The sequence below is a fragment of the Monodelphis domestica genome, chromosome 1 (assembly GCF_027887165.1).
Source record: "Monodelphis domestica isolate mMonDom1 chromosome 1, mMonDom1.pri, whole genome shotgun sequence".
Classification (NCBI taxonomy): domain Eukaryota; kingdom Metazoa; phylum Chordata; class Mammalia; order Didelphimorphia; family Didelphidae; genus Monodelphis; species Monodelphis domestica.
Window position 1 is genome coordinate 126,083,148 of NC_077227.1, and position 24,835 is coordinate 126,107,982.

Genomic DNA, 24,835 nt, shown 5'->3' on the forward strand with positions numbered 1-24,835 from the left:
AATCTTTAATATAGCAACTGCTTCTCTCATCTATGCACTGATTTAATGGTGTCTAGTAATCCTTCTGATCCAGTCACCCTAGTCAATGTCCTCTCAAAGGTCACCGAGGCATTTATTCTCTTCCAGATACTACAAATTAATTACTTAATCACATGTAACGAGTGAAAGACAGCAGGACAGAGAACAACACAATATTTTATACAACATTAAGTTTATGCTTCCTTATTTATTTAAAGGTCAAACATGTTAAGGATATATGCATATATATTTATATAAATAACAAATAGAATAAGTATCAGTCATTAAAGCTAAATTCCTAGGACCATATGGGCCTACAAAGGGACCTTTGGATCAAGTTTTAAGTTTTTTCTTGACCAGTATAAACCAAAGAAATGTTAAAAAAAAAAAACAAACAAACTTGTCGTGACGTCCAGGAATTATGAAGAAGACGGAGCTGAGTGGGGAGTGAAGACCTCAAAGTTGGAAGCCCCTGATAATTTTCACTGTGGGAAGAAATAAAAAGTAGTTAAGGAAAGTGAGAGGTGGAAAGCCCATTCCTAGAAAAGCCCAGAAATCAGGCGAGTCTATGAAACCTCCATCCTAGCACAGTAGCTGCCCTGGCAAGCCCCAGGTACAGTCCTAAGTGGCGGCCAAAGGGAGTGGGATGTCCTAGGTCATGTCTGAGTTCCTGTGCCAGCAAGAATCGTGAAAACACAAGGCCGGTTGCTTTATACAATAGTAACAAGAAGCTCAGGCACACGGGGCTATGCCCTACGGCACACTGAGCTGTATAAGAAAGTACAGAAGAGAAACCCCCGTGTCCAAAGTACTTGTTAGAGAAGAGCCGGGCCCAGGCAGGCCACAGAGGCTGACGCTCTGGCCCGGAAGCTCCTCTCACAGGGTCAGGCCTTGTTTATGGGTCTCTGCCGGACCTGCTGGCGGCCGATCTCACGCTGAAGTATGTGGCTGAGAGAAGTGGAAAGCAAAGAGACAAAAGAAGTGAATGGATACTTGACTAAGCTGTAATGACTAAAAAGAAACGAGGTTTTTCCGCTTAAGGGCTGTGAGGAATAGCAGCAGCCGGGCAGCAGGCAACCCTTTGCTTCTCAGGCAGGTGGTGAAAGGCATGACCACAGAGATGTCAAAAGATGCTTGTCCTGGACATGTAAAACCCAGTGGAATTGTGCATCGGCTGGGAGGGAGGAGGGGAAGGAAAGAACATGAATCATGGAACCATGGAAACATATTCTAAATTAATTAAATAAAATGTTTCAATTAAAATGCTTATCCGGGGGTATGCTGGGTAGCTCAGTGGATTGAGAGCCAGGCTTAGAGATGGGAGGTCCTGGGTTCAAATCGGACCTCGGACACTTCCTAGCTGTGTGACCCTGGGCAAGTCACTTGACCCCCCATTGCCCCTTAATGCCAAAAGTTCTCCAAAGTGGCCACAATCTCATCCTCTATCTCAAATAGCATCTTGCCAGAAAAGAAAAAGAAGATCTTGTTTTCTGCTAAAAGCAAGCTGTAAAAAAAAATAATGTTAAAAAAATAAAATAAATTGGTCAGTTATAAAATAAAATAAAATAAAAATAAAAGCAAGCTGTCCAGAACACATGGAGTCTAAAAACAATTACTTGACTTTTCTTCTGAATCCTTTAGAATAAACTTGCTTTTAGGGGTATTTCCAGATTTGAACTGCCCTATACAAGCTCACAAACAAAAATTGTGACTATGTATTTTTCAAGTCATTAGAATTTTAGATGGGAAAAAGATCCAGTTTCTGATATAGGTATGCTTCAAATGTTCAATGACAGGAGCTGTTAAGGCACCACCTCTGGGGGACCCTAGAAAACAATTCTTGCTGAACCTCGAAGTTTCTTTACCTGATAGATTACAGAATGTGGCTTCTAGGCAAAGTAAACAGTTTCTACAACTACTCTGTCAAGGTCTCTTATAAAATCACTGATACAGGGAAGTCCTACTAATGTCATTTGATGTCTTCTCTTGCCTGGGACACCAAGAAACGACTTGCCTAGGTCACATATCATGGTGTCTTGGATAGAGCTGGCCTTGGAGCCAGGAAGGCTTGACCAAGTTTATGCCCCATTTCTGACGTGGTCTAATTATTTTTTTTAATTTTTTAATTTTTATTTGGTCATTTCCAAACATTATTCATTGGAAACATGGTCTAATTATTAAGTCACATATTCAATTCTATATGTACTTATAAAAACAAAAAACAAACACATTTTCCCTAGAAGCAAATTAATTCTGATAAAAAAAGAAAATGGCTTTCCTCTATTTCCCTAAACACGTATCTATCCAGGTGCCCTAAATGGGGTAAAAAAAGACTTAGAAAAACCTTTTAAAAGTACAGTGGTATTGATTTGTCTGAAAATGGGCCATGTCAGTGAAAACATGACCTAGGTATAGTTACAGCTATGAAAACCACAACTTTTTGTTCACCCAAAATTCTTAGAGGAAAATAACTTTTACTAATTAATGTTCTCCATCCCCCCCCCCAAAATGAACTCTAGATTGGAAATGAGTATGAAGTTATCTAAATTTTGGAAGTAAGGAGTTTTAATGTCTTTACCTCTTTTAAAAATAAATTAAACTCTGATAATCAGAGAGATGCAAATCAAAGCAAGTCTTAGGTATCACCTCACACCTAGCAGATTGGCTAACATGACAGCAAAGAAAAGTAATGAATACTGGAGGGCACGTGGCAAAGCCAATACATTAATGCATTGCTGGTGGAGTTGTGAATTGATCCAAACATTCTGCAGGGCAATTTGGAACTATGCCCAAAGGGCAATAAAAGAATGTCTGCCCTTTGATCCAGCCATAATACTGCTGGGCTTGTACCCCAAAGAGATAATAAGGAAAAAGACTTGTACAAGAATATTCATAGCTGCGCTCTTTGTGGTGGCCAAAAATTGGAAAATGAGGGGATGCCCATCAATTGGGGAATGGCTGAGCAAATTGTGGTATATGTTGGTGATGGAATACTATTGTGCTAAAAGGAATAATAGAGTGGAGGAGTTCCATGGGGACTGGAACAACCTCCAGGAAGTGATGCAGAGCGAGAGGAGCAGAACCAGGAGAACATTGTACACAGAGACTGATACATTGTGGTACAATCGAAGGTGATGGACTTCTCCATTAGGGGTAATGCAGTGATCCTGAACAACTTGGAGAGATCTATGAGAAAAAACACTATCCACAAGCAGAGTACAAACTGTGGGAGTAAAAACACCGAGGAAAGGCAACTGCCTGACAACAGGGGCAGAGGGGATATGATTGGGGATGTTGACTCTAAATGAACATCCTAGTGCAAATACCAACAACATGGAAATGGGTTCAGATCAAGGACACATGTGATACCCAGTGGAACTGCCTGTCAGCTATGGGAGGGGTGGTGGGGGGAGAAAATGATCTTTGTCTCCAATGAATAATATTTGAAATTGACCAAATAAAAATAATGTTTAAAAGAAAAATAAAATTTAAAAACACCTCACATTTTGCTTTGGAAACTAGAGAGCATTAAACTTGTATTGACAAAAGAGTTCTTTTACTGTCATACCCTCACTTTTTTTCCCCTAAAACCTTTATCTTCTGATTTTTAAAACTTTTAAAAATTAATTAATTTGCTACAAAAAAATTCCCAGGTAACTCCCCCCCTCACCTCCCCAAATTAAAGAAGGCATCATTTGATTACAAGATATATGTATATATAAAATAATGTCTTGCTTGTTTGTATTTATCAGTCCTTTCTCTGGAAGTAGATAAACACAAGTCATTCTTCAGACAATATCTCTATTGCTGTATATAATGTTCCTTTGGTTCTGTTTATTTCACTCTTCATAATTTCATGTAGGTCCTTCCGTGTTTAAAAAAAAATTAACCTGCCCCATCATCTCTTATGGTTCAGTAGTAACATTCCACCATAGCCATATGCCACAATTTGTTTAGGCATTCCCCAAATGATGGGTATCCCCTCAATATCCAGTTCTTTGCCACAACAAATAGAGATGCTCTATGTAATTTAGAATGAATAAGTTCTTTTCCTTTTTCCCTGATCACCTTAGGAAATAAATCTAATATTGCTGGGTCAGACAATATATACACAGTTTTATAACTCTGGGCATAATTCCATATTGCTTTCCAAAATGGTTGTATCATTTCACAGTTCCACCAGCAATGTATTAGTATCCCCATCTTTCCATATCCCTCCAACATTTGTCATTTTGCTCTTTTATCATTTTAGCCTATCTGACTGGTATGAGATGATATCTCGGAGTTGTTTTGATTTGCATTTCTCTAATCGATAGTGATTTATAGTATTTTTATAGTTATCAATAGATTTGGTTTCAAAAACTAATTGTTCATATCTTTTGAACATTTATCAACTAGGAAATGGCTGCTTTACCAATTTTAAGACAGAAAGGTGACAAAAGCTAGGCAGAGTTAAGTGACTTGCCTAGGGTGACATCCCTAGGAAGTGTTTGAGATCAAATTTAAACCTAGAACCTCCCATCTCCAGACCTGGTGCTCTATCCTCTGTGCTACTAGTTGCTCTCATACTATCTTTATTTACTGGAACTTAAAGACACTGATACTTTTAAAGGTTTTTGAAGAAGGTAGAACAGTGTTACATTTTGGCAGCTTCGTGCACAATTGAATTTTAACTCAAAGGCATAAATGGAAAACTTTTTTTTTTGGTGGAAGATCTATTTTTCTGGTGATTCATGATTGGTTCCTGTCTCAGGTCTAAATCTTGGGATAGGCTCAGCTGAGATGATGAACATCAATATCACCTATCTATTAGGACAGAAATCTGATAGCTATGAGCCTTTTTTTTTTAACAAGTATTAGAAACAAATTTCTCTCTCCGTTATGTTGCCTTTTTTACCGTCATCTCTCAGTGACCTGGAGATCAAAGATCACTGAGTAAACTCAGGTATAGATAAGCCCTCTGAGAAAGGAAGTTCAAGAACCAAGGAACCAACGAGCCAGGAAAATGATTCTACAGGCACTGCCCCTGGGCGACCCAGGCAAATTAAGAAACTATGGTTGGTTCCTAAGATGTGAAGTGTGAGCATTAGTGGGTGGAGAAAAGATCCTATAAGTGGAGACCAGGTGGTTCTTTGGGGTCTTCTGGCTGGATCATGGAGAACAGAAGGAACCCTTCTCAGAGTTAGCCAGAAGCCCATCATGGCAGCCAATAGATTAGAAAGCTAAGTATCTCTCTACCTCTTTCTTATTTCCCCTCTCTTTACTATTCCTATTACTTTGATTTAATAACATTATTAAGCTACTATCAGCCTCATAATTTTAATTATTACACAAGATAAAACTTGTTTACCTTGGGAGTTTTGCTTGATGTGTTAGGTCCTTGCTTCTTGCTGGGTGTTCTGAACCTGCTGCTGTATAACATCTCTGCTCCTGTTGGCTGATTTTTCTTTAGCTGCTGTAAGAATCATCATGAAAATGGAAGCACAATATTAAAGCATGATGGGAATGGGAGGGCAGAAGTGGAAAGCCAGTTCATAGTCTATAGTACACACAAAGTGGAAGGAAATGGTGCTCTCCCCATCTATACAACTTGGCAGAAATATACTGTTTAAAGAGCTCACAGTATTTTTTTTTCCGGTTTGTTTTTTACTTACTCGATCCTGCTTTTCTTTCTCTTTCTTCAAATGAAATATCTCCCACTGTTCCATCACATATTCTGTGAATTTCTGACCATATACCAGAAATGCCTTGGAATGTTCCTTTTCCCATATTTCAATATGTGTTTTCAACTCTTCTTCCAACTGAAGTAATTAAAAAAAAAAAGGAAAGCCTACTATCAATAGCTAGCTATCATCCTATTAATCTTGCTGTTCTTAGAGGTGACTTCTTCCATTCCAAGGCTGATTGTGCTACTTCAGGGTGTTGATGACTTGAAGCAAAACATGAGATTAAGACAGAATATGTGTAAAACTGATCATCAGGAAACAAAACCCTGGCTTATCGAGAAAACACAATATTGGAGGAAAGGAAAATAGAGCACAGGCATTCCTTCTAAATTTTTTCTCCTTTGGGAATTCCATGTGAACTGGAATGACCTCCAGGAACTGATGCAGAGTGAGAGGAGCAGAACCAGGAGAACATTGTACACAGAGACTGACACACTGTGGTACAATTGAATGTAATGGACTTTTCTACTAGCAGCAATGCAATGACGCAGAACAATTCGAGGGACTTATGAGAAAGAATGCTATCTACAGTCACAGGAAGAACTGTGGGAATAGAAATACAGAAGAAAAACAACTGCTTGATTACATGGGTCAATGAGGATATGATTGGGGATGTAGACTCTAAATGATCATCCTAATGCCAACACCAACAACATGGAAATAGGTTCTGATCAAGGACACATGTAAAACCCTGTGAAATTGCGCATCTGCTACGGGAAGGGATGGAGGGAGGGGAAGGAGGGACAGAATATGATTCTTGTAACCAAGGAATAATGTTCTAAATTGACTAATTAAATAAAATTGTCAAAAAAAATATTTTCCTCCTTTGGATGCTCATGATTCTATGGCTTTCAGCAAAAGCCAAGTCTTAATGGCAGGAGGTCCTCACAAGAATTATTAATTAATGGACAACTGTGAGAAAGCTCCACTCTGAGGAATTCCTTTGTTTCCCAATGGACAACTCTACTAAGGATGGTCTTCCTGAGATGAATTATCAAGTAGTATTCTACCTGCTCAGAGGAATTAACATAAAAAGACTCATTCCTTGGCAGAAAACTTTAAGGTTGATTCAAAATAACATTTTATTGGTATCTTTTTTTAAATCACCTTTATTTATGAATGTATCTCATTCTTCTCTCTCCACTGAGTCACCCCTTATAACAAAGAATAAAATGGGGGGGAAGCAATACTACTGCTGGGTCTGTATCCCAAAGAGATCAGAGATATGGGGAAAGGACTACCTGTACCAAAATATTTTGAGCAGCATTTTTTGTGGTGTCAAAGAATTGGAAACTGAGTGGGTATCAATCATTTGGGGAATGGATGAACAAGTTGCATATAGTTATAATGGAATATTATTGCACTATAAGGAACAATGAGCATATTGAGTTCAGGAAAACCTGGAAAGACTTAATAAGTGAACTGATACAAAGTGAAGTGAGCAGAACCAGGAGAACAATGTATATAGTAACAAATACTGTGTGATGGTCACCTATGAAGGACTAAACCATTTTCAGCAAAGCAAATCTCCAAGATAATCACAAGGGGCTTGTGATGGAAATACTATTCACAACCAAAGAAGGAAGTGTTGGAGTCTGACCACAGATCAAAGCGTGCCATCTTCTATATTTCCTTCTTGATATTTCTACTGTACATGTGATTATATCATTTATGACATGAACAATATGGAAATATATCAAATGAAAGGACAGATATAACCTATATCAGACTATTCATCACCTTGGGGAGGGGGAAAGGAAAGGTAAATTCTAAAATGTCAAAAAACAGTTGTTAAAAATTGTTTCTATATGGATTAGGAAATAAAAAACTTAATAAAGACTAAAGAAAGAAAAAAAGGGGGGGGGAATAAAAGCAGTTCAGTAAAACTAAGCAAGACATCAACAGGGAATGAGAGCATATGACATCTTCACCCAAAGACTCCATCTCTACAAAGGACAGAGGGATGCTAAGAGACATTTTCTTATTTTTTCTTCCAAGCCAATTTTGGTCATCATCAAGTAGCATTCAGCTTCAAGATTTTGTTCTTGCTATTTTACATTGTTGTAATCAGTGTGTTGTTTTCCTGGTTCTGCTTTTTACCAAAGATATATATTGTTAAATGAAATATCTTGCAAGTAAAACACAAGGAGCACTCCAAAAAGCAGTGTCTACCTTAGAGAGTGTTTTTTGGAGCTTGGCTCGTTGTTTTTCTTCCTTCAAGAGATTTCCACCACGGTTCATAAATCGACTTGGATCTGAAGCTTTTCTCTGTGGAAACAATATATTTTAATTAGAATTACTATTTAGCTAATAAATTCAAGCACAGAAGGAAGATTTGATTCTTGGATGTCCTTTAATTCCATAAAACCCATACCCTCCTGGAGCCAGAAAGTAAAACCATTGATATGTTCCTTCTCTACACTAACAACTAAGAAAAAGGAATCCAAAGTATTCCCAACTAGAATTGATCCTGAAGCAGGTTATGAGAAGTCTGCAAGACATGGCTTGTGGTAAGGAGGAGACTTAGAGGGCAAAGCCAGGTTTGGGAAATCTTGTTGCACAAAGGGAATGGGGGTTAAGCAATTGTACTTAGGGCAATTTATTACACTCTTCTTGCCTTTCCCTACCTCACTTCCTTTGAAAAAGTACCTCAAATTCCAAGAAAAGCCTCCAGTTCTCTTCCCACTTCTGAACACCTTCAAAGATTTCTTTGTGCATCTCATAGTATTGTTTCAACTGCACAATTTCTGCATCATGGACCTGGAGCAAGACCTCTGTGTAGTCCTCTGCATGAGGGTAATAATGGAGTCAAATTTTAAAATTCTTCTAAAATTATGTAGCCTAGTGTTGCTAATCTCTCCTGTTCCCAATATAGCAAAATGCCCCATTTTTCCAAAGATACTGAATCTCCTACACTCTTTTTCTTGTCACAGCCGCTGGATAATCATAGCCTCTCTTGATCCATTCCATCCCATCTTTTCCAGCCCCTCTCATCCCTCCTTTCTCACCAATCTTTAATCTCTCCCTATTTACTCTATGCTTCCCTCCTTTATGTCTACAATCATGCCCATGCCTCCTCCTGGTAACTGGAAGGATGATTCCAGGTGACCACCAGCCTCACAGTTACCAGGCCCATGATTCATCACTCCCCCATCTCCCAATATCCCATATGTTGCCAAATCTTATCGAATCTACCTTCACAACATCTCTCATGTACACTCCCACCTCTGACACAGCCAACACCCCACTGTAAGGCTCATCACCTCACACCTAGACTCCTGCAATAGCCCACTAGTGTTCCCATCTCAAGTGTTTTCCCCACCACAGTCCATCCTCCACTCAAGTAACCAAGTGATCTTCTTAAAGAGCAAGTCTACCTATTCAATAAAATTCCATAAAGCCGCCATGACCTTCAGGATCAAATATAAGAGCTGCTGTTTGGCTTTGGAAACCCTTCCCAATCTGGCTCCTACCTCCCTTTCCAGGTTTATTGCACCTCATTCTCTTCCATGTGATCATGATCCAATGACACTGTTCTCCTTGCTGATGTTCTCTCAAGACACTCCATCTCTGGACACGAGGCATTTTTACTGGCTGTCTCTCACTCTTCATCTCTATCTGGTTTCTTTCAGATCTCAACCAAAACCTTGCCTTCTACAAGAAGCCTTTCCTCTCTCTGCACTAGCCTTCCCTCAGATTACCTCCAATTTGTCCTGTATAGAATCTTGCGTGTACATAATGCTTGCATGTTGTGTCTTCATAGGAGCTCTTTGAGGGCAAAGACTGCTTTTTTGTCTTTCTTTATTTCCCCAGTGCTTAAGATGGTGCACAATCTCACCCTGAATTAATCTTTTTTTTTTAAACCTTTACCTTTCACCTTAGAATCAATACTGTATATTCGTTCCAAGGCAGAAGAGAGTTAAGGGATAGGCTATGGGGGCTAAGTGACTTGCCCAGGGTCACACAGCTAGGAAGTGTCTGAGGCCAGATTTGAACCTAGGACCTCCCATCTCAATCCACTGAGCCACCCAGCTGTCCCCCCTAAATTAATCTTAATAAAATACTATCATCATCATATGATTCAAGAATTTTTGATAGTTCACCCACAGAATAAAGTCCATACTCTTTCACTCATCCTTCTAGGACCAAAAATTCTTAACCTGGAACTTATAAACTTGTTTATATATACATACATATATAATTTGTATAAAATTGCATTTAAATATATTGATAATTATTTAAATACAATTAATTTCCTTTGTAATACTATGTGATTTATTTTACGTAGTTAAAACATTATTCTGACTAGGGGTCTAGGGTACAAAATATAAAAATATGTCTTCTAAGCCCTCTGATGACACAGCCTTGCCTTTCTCTCTAATCCCTCCCTAAGTAGATAATGCTATGTTCATTCTAACCTCTATGCCTTTATTCATACTGTATCTGTCCCACCCTTTTGGTCTACTGAAATATCACTCATTCTTTAAGGCCAGGTCAAATTCTACCTCCTATTTCCAGTTTCCCCTTGCAATTTCATCTTAGTTACTGTTTGTCTAGCATTTAATTGTACCATTACTTTTTACGTAATCACACACTGTCTTCTAGTGACTGTGGTTATTTCCTAGTATCTATCATTTTTGTATGTCAACCATCTCTTATAAAATAGTGAAATATTATAACTGAAAGAAAATATATGAAATGAAAATGAAAATCTAAGCTTCCTAAGGGTAGGACCCAAGCTTTCTAAACTTCTTTTGCATCCCTGACTCAAAAATTCAGCATTGATGCTTGAGTGTATTCTAAGATAGCTCTATCCTAGGTAGTCAACTATATTAAAGAGATTCCGGAGGGAAAAATTTCCTACTCCTGAGAGCTCTCTGGAGAAGAAATGTTTCAAACAAGACAAACCAGATCACGTCCAGAAGCCTTGCAAAACTGTCATCTGTAGAACAATGCTAATTTATATTGAGTAACAAGAAAAGAGATAATCTGACATTAATTCTTTTTCAAATTTATTTTCTTCTTGTCAGGAAACCTGGCTTGTAGAAATGCAATAGTAAGCAGGCAAGTTTTTATTGAGAGTCTCCATACTAACTGTCATAGTAATAGGTAAAGGCTTCCTTCTGTTCCTGGCTGTAAAAGCATTTTTCCCAATATAGTACCAGCTCCACCCTGATGGCTTCAATCACTTTCTTCATGTTCTGAATCTTCAGTTCCTCCAACCGATCCACTTCTGATTGTAACTGCGAAAAGGAAAAGTGTCCAAAAAGTAATTTTAAAAAATAACCCTCACTTTCTATCTTACTATCAATTTTAAGGTAGAAGAGCAGCAAGGACTAGGCAGTCAGAAAATGTGTCTGAGGGCAGATTTGAACTCAAGTCTTCAGGATTTCAGGCCTGACACTCTGTCCTCTGTGCCTACTTAGTAGCCCCTCTACTTTTTCTCTAGAACAATATTAACATTAGTTTTATGTCATGCTTCTGTTTAATCAAGCCTCAGATTAGAATTTGATTTCATTTGGTCATCTACCAAGTTTTCAGGTTTCCAACTAACAGTCAAGAATATTGGCAATAATTCCCCAACTGACAAATGGCCAAAGGATACAAGCAAGCACTTTTCAGATGAAGAAATCAAAACTATCAATAATCATATTAAAATATGCTCTAAATCGCTCTTGATTAGAGAAATGCAAATTAAAACAACTCTGAGGTACCACCTCACACCTATCAGACTGGTTAGTATGACTATAAAGTGATAAATGTTGGAGGGGATGCAACAAAATTGGAACACTAATGAATTGCTGGTGGAGTTGTGAACTGATCCAACCATTTGGAACTATGCCCAAAGGGATAAAAACCAATGCATACCCTTTGATTCAGAAATACCACAACTCGGTCTTCTATTCCAAAGAGATCTTTGAAAAAGGGATGGGGAGAGGACCTACTTGTAAAAAAAGTATTTATAGCAGCTCTTTTTGAGGTGGCAAAGACCTGGAAATTAAAAGGATGTCCATCAATGGAATGGCTGAACAATTGTGGTATATGATGGGAATGGAATACTACTGTGCAATAAGAAACGATGAACAGGATGATTTTGGAAAGAACTGGAACAACTTACATGAACTGATGCAGAATGAAATAAGCAGAAGCAAGAGAACACTGTACATAGTGCCAGCAATATAATATGATGATCAAGGATGAAAGACAGCTGCTCTCAGTAATACAATGATCTAGGACAATTCTGAAGGATTTATGACAAGAATGCTGTCCACCTTCAGAAAAAAATGTTGGAGTTGGAATGCAGATCAAACCATTCAATTTTTCATTTTATTTTGAGTTTTTGCTTTTATGTCATTATTCTCTTACAACAATGAACAATATGGAAATGTTTTGCATGGTAATACATGCATAACCCAAGTCGAATTGCTTACCATCTCTGGGAATGGGGAGGGAAGGAAAGGAGACAGATAATTTAGATCTTATAACCTCAGAAAACTTATATGGAAAATTGTTATTACATGGAATTGATATAATATCTTTACACAATGGAATAAACAAATGACAGAATAAAATAAATATGAAATCAAAACCAAAATAAAATAAATATAATAATAAATAAATAAAAGGTTAGATAGGCAATAAAGGCAATAAAAGGTTAGATCATAATTCAAAATACTCATTGATTTAAAAGTTTATTTCAGGATGGTATCCAAGAGTAAATCCATAAAAGAGGGTCATTAGTTCTCAGTCTTCCACAAAGTGAAAGCTCTGAAGTAACTTTCAGAAGCAGTCAGAGGAAAAACTGTGGAAATAGAAACACAGAAGAAAAACAACTGCCTGATTGCAAGGGTTGATGGGGATATGTTTGGGGATGGAGACTCTAAATGATCACTCTGGTACAAATATTAATGGTATGGAAATGGGTCTTGATCAATGACACATGTAAAACCCAGAGGAATTTTGCGTTGGCTACAAGAGGGAGATGGGGGGAGGGCAGGGAAAGAACATGAATATTGTAACCATGGAAAAATATTCTAAATTAATTAAATAAAATTTTCAAAAAAATAAAGTAACTTTCAGAGAAGAGTAACCAAAACTTAGAAAGCCATGGAAATAGACTTATGGTCTCCTAGCCAAAAAGTGAGGGGAAAAGAGTATTTTATGTTACAGGAGTTGACGATCTGTGAATCATACACTAATGATAATACCTGGCATGGCACTCCATCTCCCAGTGCAAAAAAAAAAAATATGTGTCACAAGTCAGAGCAGCTAGATAACAACCAGCATCCCCTTCTTTCCGTCCTGTACAGCACACTAATGAAAAGAATCAGAACTCTGACATACCAGGATAGAAAGGTTGCCCATCTCTGTCCTATCATAATTTCTTACCACTTTTCTGATCTTGGCCTTTGACCCAGTCATAAAACTGTCCAGGGCTTCTCTCTCCTGGGTAGACACCTGTAACCAGTTCCAGAGCTTACAGATTCGAGAGTGTAGCTCTTCACACACAGCTTCATTCTCAGCTTTTTCCATTTCTAGCTGCAACAAAGAAAATGAGTTCTTAATCAAAGCAAAGTACTTCATTTCTAGAGAGAAATAACTGGAGATGTTGATGCAACAAGACAGGGGACAAGAATGGATGTCTGAAATTTAACTGACATTTTAAAAAAGAATGAATTAATGAAAAAAAAAAGTACTGACTGTGCACCAGGTGCTGTGCCAAGTACTGTGGATACAAATACAAGCAAGACAGTCACTGCCCTCATAGAGCTTACACTCTAATGCGGGAAGACGATCCATTAAAAGGAGGCAGAAGGGAGAGAAATAAATGCCTAGAAGCATGATTTGGAAATGGCTGGAAGGTCTGATAACTCCATGACTCCAGGAAAAATGTGGCAAAACTCAGTATTAAGAGACCAGATTCTAGTGGGAAGTGGGGTGAGGAAGATGTCAGAGTACAGGCAACATGGTTTGGAATAGCAAAGAGGTGAAAATTGCCTAGAAATGGGGCTCCTGTTTAAAGCCTTTTAGGCAACAGCTCAGTCCCACTTCTGTTTGTATTAGGGCTTTAACAGAAATATATTAACCAGGATTCAAAACAGCTGAGCAAGCTGGTTGAAAAGGGTTCTATAAATAAAGTTTATTTAGGAGCTCATAGCTTAGGAATGGGTAGAGGTAAACAACCATTCACCATGAGGTCATTAAAAGAACAAAAGACCACTGAGGTTCCCCCTTCCCATGGCTTTGAAGAATGCAGAAGATTTTTGTGTAATAACCTGAAAAAAATACATTATGTTTATCTGTCAGTGCACAGAGAAAAAGGGCTAACAGAATGCCTCTCTCCAATTAGCCAGCAAGCATTTATTGAGCACCGACTATATGTGGAGAATAATTCAAAAGCAAAGAATAAAACAATCCCTATTCTCAAGGAGTTTATATTGTAACTTGTCAGGATGAATGAGGTATTTATGGAAAGATGTGCTTTAAAAGAGAATAAAAATGGGGGTGCAGCTGGGTTTCTCAGAGAATTGAGAGCCAGGACTAAAGACGGGGGGGTCCTAGATTCAAATCTGATCACAGATACTTCCTAGCTGTGTGACCCTGGGCAAGTCACTTAATCCCCATTGCCTAGCCTTTACTGCTCTTCTGCCTTGGAACCAATACACAGTATTGATCCTAAGTCAGAAGGTAAGGGTTTTAATTAAATAAACAAACAAAATAAATGAATGAATAAATGAATGAATGAATGAATAAAACAAAATAGAATAAACATGGGAAGAAAAATAAGGGAAGCTTAACCTATGTGCAGATGCTGAAAGATGGAAAAAATGTGACACAGTGGGGGGAAAAGACAGATTTCATCATCTATTTTCTCTTGGAATATTTTGAAAATATATGATTATGATTTTTTTTAAATTAAGAAAACCAGTTGGTTTGTGGTGAGATAAGCATTTGCAAAGAGGTACAAAGTTCAGCATCTCTGGGGAAAGGAGAAAGGAGATGGACCCTCTCAAGAGGGAATGGCTTCTCGTTTTCTGTTCTAAAGGAATGATGATATAGAATTGCAAAAGGGGTATTTATTACTAGTCAGAGGAAGAAGAAATGCAGAATTGTGGTTGGTGGAACTTCCTACTGAGGGATACACCAAGATATGTCAACCTGACAGAGGTAAATTGAACATAGAAGCATTGTGGCTGTGGTTAATTGTGTTAGAATCACAAAGATTTGGGTTTAAATTCTGCCTCCAACACTAGCTTTGTGACTCTGGAGAAGTCACTTAACCTCTGCATTGGTTTTCTTATAAAATTTCTTAAGTGCTCTATTAATTTTAAATTAAAATATATAAATATAAACTATTATTATTATCACTGTATTCTTCTGGCTGTTCATAAGGACAAATCATCTTGAGAAGAATGGTAGTGGTTAAGAAGTATTGTGCAAGGAAATGAAGGACTTAGGATAGTTTCCTCATTGCTACTAATTGAAGAAAAAGCTTTAGAAGAGAGGTGAATTTTGGAACTGAGTTGTTGAAGAAGTCTGAGAATAGAGTTAGGATTTCTGGACCAACGCTTAAATGAAAGGAATGATGTGCTCTTATCCCAAGATCCAATGCACCTAACAAGAGCCAGTAAAAATGTGAACACCTGGAGAATAAATATGGTTAACAGGAAATTGAAACTGAATATAATTGAGGTCATGCTAAGAGAACCTCTAACTGCCTTCAGTAAGTTTAAAGTCACCTGTGTAACCCTGGGCAAGTTGCTTACCCCAATTTCCCAGCCCTTACCTCCCATCCACCTTGAAAATAATACTTATTATTGATTCTAAGACAGAAGAAAAAGGTTTGTTTTTTTTTTTTTAAGTAAGGAGGCTCAGATAAACTACAATATAATCTGAAAGAAAATGGTGAATGTGGCAACTAATTCATCATTTGTGATCTCTGAAAATTAGTGAACTGGAGAGATATTACAAAATTGGAAATCAACAGATTTCCCAGTTTACCCTCCAAAAAAGAAGTCTTCAAAAGGTTAATAACCTTGACTGATGCCTGGGAAAATTCTAGCATGTATTTGAAAAAGAAATTTTCTTTTTTATTATTATTTTGACAAACATGGATATTTCCATGTATAAAGAACAGTAAAAGAGTAACTATACAAATGGAATTTTGTGCATATAGCTAATTTTTTTAACGTATGTATTACATTTAACATGAGAGTACAAGATGATTCTTGCCTGTCTGAATCCCCTACTGAATTTTCATCTGCTCCCTTCTCTATATTTTTTAGAAGACTATGCAAATGATGAGTAAAAGGGATGGGGGAACAAGCTACAAATAAATTGGACAAAAGTGAGTTGAATACCCCCATAGGAGATAGGAATTAAAGAATGAGGATATATTCGAGGAGAAATAAGTCCTATGCAAAAAAAAAAAAACTCCAACTCTAGAGAATGGATCTGAAGGGGGATAAAGGGAAAGAAAAGATCAGAGTTTATGATTGAAAACTGGGCGAAGGGAAGAGAAGAAGAACAATAGAATAAAAGTAGATTATAACAAGTATAATTTGTTAATGCTGAATATTTTTATTTCTCACCGCCATCTTCTTAATAAAGAAGGGTGGGGAAGAGAAAAAATGTAAGAAAACAGGATGGAGTGAAATACAGCCAACAATCAGAACCGTGATAACAATCAGAATTAGTAAACTCTCATAAAATAGAGGATAGGAGAATCCAAGAATATTAGTTAAAAGAGACACACCTGAAACATAAATATCCCAACATGGTTAAATGATGGCTAGGGTAAAATGTATTTATGCTTTAGAACTAAAAAAAAAAATGAGAGGTGGCAATCATGATCTCAGACAAGACAACAGGGTTTTTTTAACTGTTGAGTAAAAAAATGTAAACACTATATTACGCTTAGATAACTGACATTAATGCTTAATATTTGTAACAAATGATATGGCAGCTAAATGCTTCAACTTTAGAAAAGTTAATCAATTTATAAGAAGAACTAGACAATTAACAGTGAGGATCTTGAGGAATTCCTTTGAGATCTAAACATCTCTAACCAAAAATAAACCAGAAATATTAATGAACTGAAATTACTAGGCTCCCATAAACCTAGATCCAGGAACAAAGCAAAAATTCTCCAGGCTCTGGCCACAGTCAGCTTCCAAAATTCTATAATCGAGTGAATAATTACTTGAACTTGCAGCAGCATACCTGTAAAAGTAGATTCTTCAGGGCTGTCATGTTCTCTAATGACAGACAAAAGGTCTCTTCAGCCTCACACACCACATCTCTCTCAAAATTTGTTTCTGGGATATGATCCAAATCTTTCATACAGAGTATGATCTGCCTCTTTGTGCTGACAAACTCCTCCCATCGGCTGGCCTGTAAAAGCAGAGAGGTCATATGGCACCCCAGAAGTGCATGAAACAGCCAGACAGGAAGATGGTCAACAATCAACTCTACCTTGGTTTCCTCCAGAGCTTCCAGGTGATTTCTGAACTGGTTCAGCTCCTCCACGCTGGGTACTGAATCGTTGTCAAGGCTGTATGGGAGCACACAAAGAATCTCACACAATTTTTGATCTTGTTCTTGGAGTTGTTTCTGTTCTTGTAGCCTTTCTTCTTTCTGTTTTTTCATCTCTTCTACCTGTGTTCGAAGAGTCTCCTCTAGCTTCAAGATAGTGGTCTCCTCTCCTTCCTGTGCCAAATAGCAAAATGTCAGAGTGTCAGAGTACATAAAGGAAGGGCAGGTGACAGAAAGCCTCAATTTGACTCATTTACGTCCTCAGCAACAGGGACCATATGTAGGGCAAAAAAAAATCTGTTAGTTTCCTTATTAAAAAAAAAAAGCAATGTGGATATATTAGAACATCATAGAATGTTTTTGTAACGTGTAATTCTCCTACTCGTTTTAAGTGAAACCAGTCAAGAAGCTTGGTTTTGGTTAGTTTTCAGGGTGATTCGTTTAGTTTACAAGTGATGTTCTTTAGGTATGATAGCAATTTAAAACCTCTGGCTTTTGGAGGCACTCAGGTGGCCCAGTGGTTAGAAATGGGAGTTTCTAACTGGGTTTCAAATTTGGCTTCCTAGCTTCGTGACCCTTGGTAAATCACTTCACCCCAATTACCAAGTCCTTACTGCTCTTCTGCCTTGAACCAATACTTAGTATTGATACTTAGACAGAAGGTAAGGGTTATTTTTAAAAAACAAACACCTTTGTTTTTCTGGCTTAATCCTGCTTCATTCAACAAGTTATTTATATCTTTGTCATATCCTTTTCTTCTGTCCAGTTATTCCTCCTTTTCTATTTTATTCCTTTTTTTTTTAAATGGCTCAACCACACCCCAGTTTGGATCTTTTTTCCTAAGCTAAAACCTTTGTTTTCCAGCTGATTGGCACACCCCTGTCTATGCCATAAGAAATATGAAGCAATCAATAATTACTAAGAACTTATTATGTGCCAGACATTATGCTAAGCACTGAGGATACAAAGAAAGAGCAAAAACTAACTCTACTCTCAAGAATCTTACATTCCAATGGGGGATGCAACATGTATATAAATAGGTAGATCAAGACAGATAACAAGGAGATAGAAGATAATTTTAGAGGGGAAGGGTAGAACAGCTAGTTGGGAGCCAGGAAAAATCTCCTCCAAAAGGTAGTTATGGTTGGATCAATATCTGTTTCCATGTAAGTTAGGCTAGTTTTTCCTTTAAAAGTTTTCTCTAAGAAGGTATTCTAGCCATCTGTACCACTTTGATGGCTTAAGGGACTAACATGTCATCACTTGCTGGTTATCAGAAATAGCTTTGGGAAGAATCTAAGCAAGCTTCTTTTGTAATTGGAATTTGAACCCCAGAACTACAATTCCCAGCACCCCACTTTTCTTTTCATGTCATGTGCGGATGTAGGGAAGATATAAATTTGTGTAGCCCTGCCTCTTGCTCTCTCTTTCAGGGATTGGGGGCTGGCTGAAGCAGGCTTTTTGGGGGAGGTGAGAGAATTTATTCACATGGGTTTTTTTTGGTTAGATAATTACATTTTTTATACTTCTATTTCCTTTTTTATTCCTTTACTTCAAGTGATTATTAATAAACTTTATAAAATATAATACTTAGAGTATTAGATATTGTTTTAAATCCTACATTCTCTCAGTTGAATCAAACTGGTGATGATCTTAATGCCTATCCCTGCTGGACATCCTTCTCCTGATATAGTTAAATAAATTTCTCTGGCTAAATTTTGTTTTAATATTGAACCTAAAACTACCAGGGATCTGATCCTGGGCAGATAAAGCCAAAAAATAATAGGCTTTATGATTATGATTATTAGGCAGAACTCCTAACAAGCTTGTTGAAATGTAGGAATGGGCAGTGAACGCAGAGGAAGGTGAATCCAGACTAGCAATATTTCTGGCGATGGTGACAATAATAATAGCTAATATTTATATAACATTTTAAAGTTTTCAAAGCACTTTACAAACATAATCTCATTTTACCCTCACAACAGCATTTGCAAGTAGGTATTATCTCTATTTTTATAGTTGAGAAAACAGGCAGATAGACATTAAGGCACTTTGCCCAGAGTCACACAGCCTGGGTTTGAGGAATGATTTAGATTCAGTTCTTCTTGACTCCAAGTCAAGTGCTCTATTTATTGAATAAATTAGCTGCATCTCTAGATCCTTCTAGAAACCTTAGTTGCTTACTGTGAGGTGTCTTCCACTTCTGGGATATTAAAAAATAAACTTCCATTGGCAAGGAAAGACAAAAGAGAGTATACTCCTAAATTCCTAAAGAACTATACCTTGGGGTGGTTAGGTGGTTCAGTGGGTTGAGAGCCAGGCTCAGAGATGGAAGGTCCCAAAGATGCAAGCCTATAGCAACACTGTCCTAGCATAGGGCAGAAGAGCTCAGGTCCCCATCTCAGCAGTTATCCTGTCCCAGCACAGGAATATAGTAGTTGACACTGACCAAGTGGCAGGAGATTCAGGCCCAGTCCCTGGGCAGAAGAGTGGGGAGTGACATGTGCAGTAGACACAGGGCCACTGGAGCCAACCACTTACTGCAATGCTACTGGCACAATACCCAGTGATCATTTTATAAATTCTACCAGAGAGGGCTTAAAGGACCAAAGGGGGGCATTGTTGGAAGGAGGTTTGCTTTCTAGAAAACTAAGGGAAAGTGTCTAACCAGACCTCCAAAAGAAGGGGAACCATTTCTCAGAGGCCTCTCTTGGAATGAAGATTTCATATCTTTCTCCTACCTCCCCGGTTGTGCTCCCAGGAAAAGAGAAAATGTAGCTGGCAGGCCAGGGAACACCAAGTGAGTGGTGGTACAGGGCAACTGTCCCTTCCCTGTAATGAATATCAATGACTGTGTAGAAGTGTCAGCATCTTTGCCATAGCCCTACAGTCCTGGTTTTGCTCCCAATGGCTATGTCTAGCAAGCAGATGGAAAAGTAGACCTGAATTTCAGACAATACATCTGGCAGGGCTATGGTTTTAGATTTGGGGGGAGGGGCTGGTCTTGGTCCTTTGCATCAATTGCTGGTAATTAAATTCTTAGAGGCTGCATTTAGTATAAGATTTACCAGAAATGGTTCCAGTTTTAACTCTTTGAATAGAAGGTTCCGTTCCTCTTGATATGACTCAATTCTTTTTAGTAGTCTTTCTTTCCGGCTTTCTTCCTCTGCAATCATCATGTCCAAGAGGTTCTAAAGCAAAATAGAATCAATCCATGTATTGCTAAAGAGTGGGGAGGGGTTTAAAAGAAAAAAGGGAAAAAAACAACTTTATAGTATTTCAAGAACAGAGGACCCTTACAACAGACAAAAGACATAACATTTTTTTAACCCTTACCTTCCATCTTAGAATCAATATTGCATATCTGTTCCAAGGCAGAAAATCAGCACCCAGGACCTCCCATTTCTAGACCTGGCTGAGCCACCTAGCTGCCAATGTGTCACCTAGCTGTTCCCCTCCATGATGTCTTAATGTTAACAATTTCACAAATGCCATATTGGAGATATATTCCCAGTGTCAGTAGATGTGAAGTCAGAGCCTTGAGGCCACAAAGAAGGTCATGGCTCCACTCACTTGGACATTCTGTGTGACAGCTTCAATCCTCTGAAGCCTTTGGTTCTCTGGAATCCCAATCAAGTCCCAGATTTCTCGAAGTCTATCCAAAGCTTTTAAGAAACAAGACACCGAGTCCTGTGCCAAGATTTCACTAAGCAGCAAAAAGAAAAAAAAAATTGACCTGTCAGATCAAGCAACATTGTCTAAACTGGAGACAACATTTATAAGGACTTTAGAAAACACCACAATCATCAATCAATTCATGGAAATCAAATCATTCTGGTCACAGGGATACATTTAACTTCCAGAATGGTCCCACAATAAAAATCATTTGATAAAGGGAAGAAAAGAAAATGCCCTTATTATAAACTCCCCTTTATCCAAAATAATAGTCAATGTTAAGAGAAGTCCTTAAAGTTTTCAAAGCACTTTACTTAAAGATTATCTCATCTGATTCTAATAATGACCCCTTGAGGTAGAGTATGGCAGGCATTATTTTCCTTATTTAATAGATGGGGAAACTGAGGCTTAGAGAGGGTATATGACTAGCCCATGGAAATAATCCAAATATATAAGGCCGAGTAATATTCCTAAGTAGGTAAGTGGTCAAAGGATGTGAACCAGCAGTTCTCAAAAGAAATATAAATACTAACAGCCATTTGAAAGATTGTTCCAAATCACTAATAAGAGAAAGGTACTAGAAGACTCTGAGGTTTTACTTCACATCCAGCAAATTGACAAACAATGGCAAAAGCTGGAAATAATGCTAGAGGTGCTATGGAACAACAGGTACTTTAAATCACTGTTGGTGTCTTTGTTGGTATTAGGGCTGTGATTTGGCCCAACAATTCTGGAAAGTAATTTGGAATTGTCCTTTAAAAAAAAAGGGCAACTAAAATGTCGAAACCCTACCCAGAGAATCTACTGCTATACATATGGCCTAATGAAATCAAAGACAGAAATAATGGTCTCACAAACACCAAAATATTGATAGGGGCACTTTCTTTTGTGGCAATTATTAACTTGAAACAAAGTAGATGCCCATCAACTGAGAGATGAATACCCAAAAAAATGGTGTTATGTCAATATAGTGGATTATTATTGTGCTGAAAGAACATGAAACATGAAATGTTGTATAATTTTAATGAGAAAGCGTGGTCCCAGAGGAGATTTGAAAAAAATGTACCTTCCTTTCTTTTTTGTAGAAGTAAGGGATTATCATTGTGGAAACATGCATCTACTATCAGACATTATTAATTTATTAGCTGATTTTGTTGAACTGCTTTTCTTCTTTTCTTCCAACAATATTTTCCTCCAATATGTGTAGAAGCACTTTTCCTCTTTAAAAAAAAATATTCTTTGTCACAGGTCCCTACAGGTATTCTCCCTATGCCATCTCTCTCCCCAACAATAAATCAGAATGGATTCTGAAGATAACCAAGCCCTATATAAACTTTAACATGACTTCCTATATGTATGACAGTCATCTTTTGTATAGCTACCTACCACATGTGGGTAGAGAATTTTAAAAAATGTTTGCAAGGTTAAATAGAAATAAAGGGAAAGAGGTATACTAGGACAAAGAATGGTCATATAGATCTCCCTACAAATAGAAAATAAGGGAGGCACTAGAAAGCAATTCGGATGCATAAGGAAAGATCATAGAACTATCTATACTCTTTGTCCTAGTGATGCCATAATTGGACATCTACCCCAAAGAGATCAAAGACAAGGAATGGTCCTAGCTATCTGTCCATATAGCTATATTGCTGCTATAAATATTTGTGTGTACATAACTTTTATAACAGTATTTTTATGGTAGGGGGAAAAACTGGAAACAAATCAATTGGTACCATCAATTGGGGAATCACTTAACAAACTGTGGCATATGAATGGAATGGACTATTATCACTCCATAAGAAATGCTGGGAGAATACAGAGAGACTTAGAAATAAGAAAGGAGTCAACATTCATCGGTATGTCACATATGCCACTTAACTCATTCCCATATTAAATCATATAAAATTCAGAGATGTAACTAGATTTTCTTAATTAATAAAATTTCAACCTCTTTCTCATTAATCAGGCAGCTCAAATCCCTAGTTCATTAAAGGAGAGAAATTTATTTTCCCAAGAGTAGTCATTCATTCCTCTATACATTAAATGCTTTGATCTCCCAGGACTTAAAACAGAAAACATTAAAATTACTAAACATGCAACTCATTACAAAATTAAATCAATAATAAAACAAAGTTGTAAATATTTCCAACATTTTGGTTTTGCAGCTGGAGACACCTCAAACCATCATTATTATAGTAGATGACTTCACTTTTGGAAACACAGTTTCACCATTCAGTTCACACCAGATACCGATTAGTCTCTCAAAGATCTTCATATTTCTCCTTAAGATTAGAATTACATTGTCTCTCTTAGAAATAGGTTATTTTAATCCTTTTTTGGTTTTCTTTCCACTCTAACAGTAATTATCATTTCTAAAATACTCTTTAAAATTGCTTTTTCCTCAGTCTCTTCACAAAATTCTACTTATGTTTCTTTATAACATAGACATATAACATAGGTTAAGACCATTCCGAAAAACATTTCTCGGGGGCATCTGGGTAGCTCAGTGGATTGAGAGCCAGGCCTAGAGACAGGAGGTCCTAGGTTCAAATCTGACCTCAGACACTTCCCAGCTGTATGACCCTGGGCAAGTCACTTGACTCCCATTGCCTAGCCCTTACCACTCTTCTGCCTTGGAGCCAATACACAGTATTGACTCCAAGATGGAAGGTAAGGGTTTAAAAAAACAAAAACAAAACATTTCTCTTCACCTTCTTTCTCTCTGTCCTCCATTTTTCATTAGAAATAGGCAATAAAACTCCCTAACTCATTCTGGGAGCACCTCAGAATAACAATTGCAACTATAACTTCCCAACTTCCAATACAAATTTTCCTTCTACCTGATACAATCCATTTGACCTATAAATACACAGTATCTATCTATAGCCACTATGTAGCATACCAGGCATGTTGGCATCTGGGAAATATGGTCGATATATTAAATACTTGATCAGATCAGTTAATGATCAATGTATAGACAGTTCTAAAGGCAGGAGAATTCCTGAGCCTAAGCCACAAAGGCTTAGCCCTCACCTTGTCAAACCTCATTCCTCTGAAAAGTGCATGTCAGGTGAATCCCCACCTCCTCTGATCTTGTCATTGTCTATTCAACCAATGTTAAGACCTGTGTGCTATGTTACGTATTCATTGATTACCTCTCAATCCACAATAAATGCTGGGGCAGGGCATGCTACTCTTCTGTTTGATTCCTGCAACCTTGGAGTTCTTCCTTCTATATCTCTCTATCTTCCCTAGCGCCACTCTTGGCCACGTGCTGTCTATCTCAGAATTCTTACTTCTACGTGTTCTCTTATTCCTCATATTTTCTTTAATTAATTTTCTAAGGAGAATATTATCAGGAGCAAGAGCCACTCCCTATATCAATTAACTTGTCTGTGAGTCTTCATTTATCACCCTTTTTCCTCAGACTCCTTTCTCCTTCTCATGTTATAACCCACAAAGGAAAATCTTTATGTAGCAACTGCTGGTCAGATTGTTATACACTATGGAACAACTTGCTAAACCTGATGCAGAGCAAAAAGAATAATCAACACCATAACTACAATAGTGAAAAGGAAAAACTCAGAATAATATGGTATCGAGTCATGACTCCAGAAGATTAATGGTAAAATTCACCTCCCTATCTTAGCAGAAAAGCTAGAGACTATTAGTACAGAAAGAATATGTGGCCAGACAGTCAATGTGGTGACTTATTTTGGTTAATTATACTTCTCTGTTACAACAAAAGTCTGCTGGGTGAGGGTGGCAAAAAGCTTCAAAACAAAGAAACTAAGAAATGTGACAATGATATTGTACTGTGTAATTTGAAATATATATATCTCCTAAAAGACAGAGCTAGGTTTTTGTTCTCTCAATGCACT

At 37.6% G+C, this 24,835-nt stretch overlaps 1 protein-coding gene across 1 annotated transcript in view; it reads right to left on the bottom strand.

Annotated features, from left to right (window-relative positions):
- Positions 1-120: 120 nt before the first annotated feature.
- The window catches only part of LOC100014626 (protein regulator of cytokinesis 1-like), a 28,944-nt gene continuing 4,229 nt past the window's right edge, over positions 121-24,835 (bottom strand). Inside the window, exons 2-12 of the mRNA XM_007479311.3 lie at positions 20,853-20,985; positions 20,348-20,470; positions 17,220-17,453; positions 16,968-17,138; positions 13,134-13,283; positions 10,840-10,987; positions 8,394-8,530; positions 7,917-8,012; positions 5,673-5,819; positions 5,369-5,473; positions 121-503 (exon numbers count right to left, since the gene is read on the bottom strand). Coding sequence (XP_007479373.2) covers positions 501-503; positions 5,369-5,473; positions 5,673-5,819; positions 7,917-8,012; positions 8,394-8,530; positions 10,840-10,987; positions 13,134-13,283; positions 16,968-17,138; positions 17,220-17,453; positions 20,348-20,470; positions 20,853-20,985 — 1,447 coding nt within the window. The 3' untranslated portion in view covers positions 121-500. The remainder of the gene's footprint in view (positions 504-5,368; positions 5,474-5,672; positions 5,820-7,916; positions 8,013-8,393; positions 8,531-10,839; positions 10,988-13,133; positions 13,284-16,967; positions 17,139-17,219; positions 17,454-20,347; positions 20,471-20,852; positions 20,986-24,835) is intronic.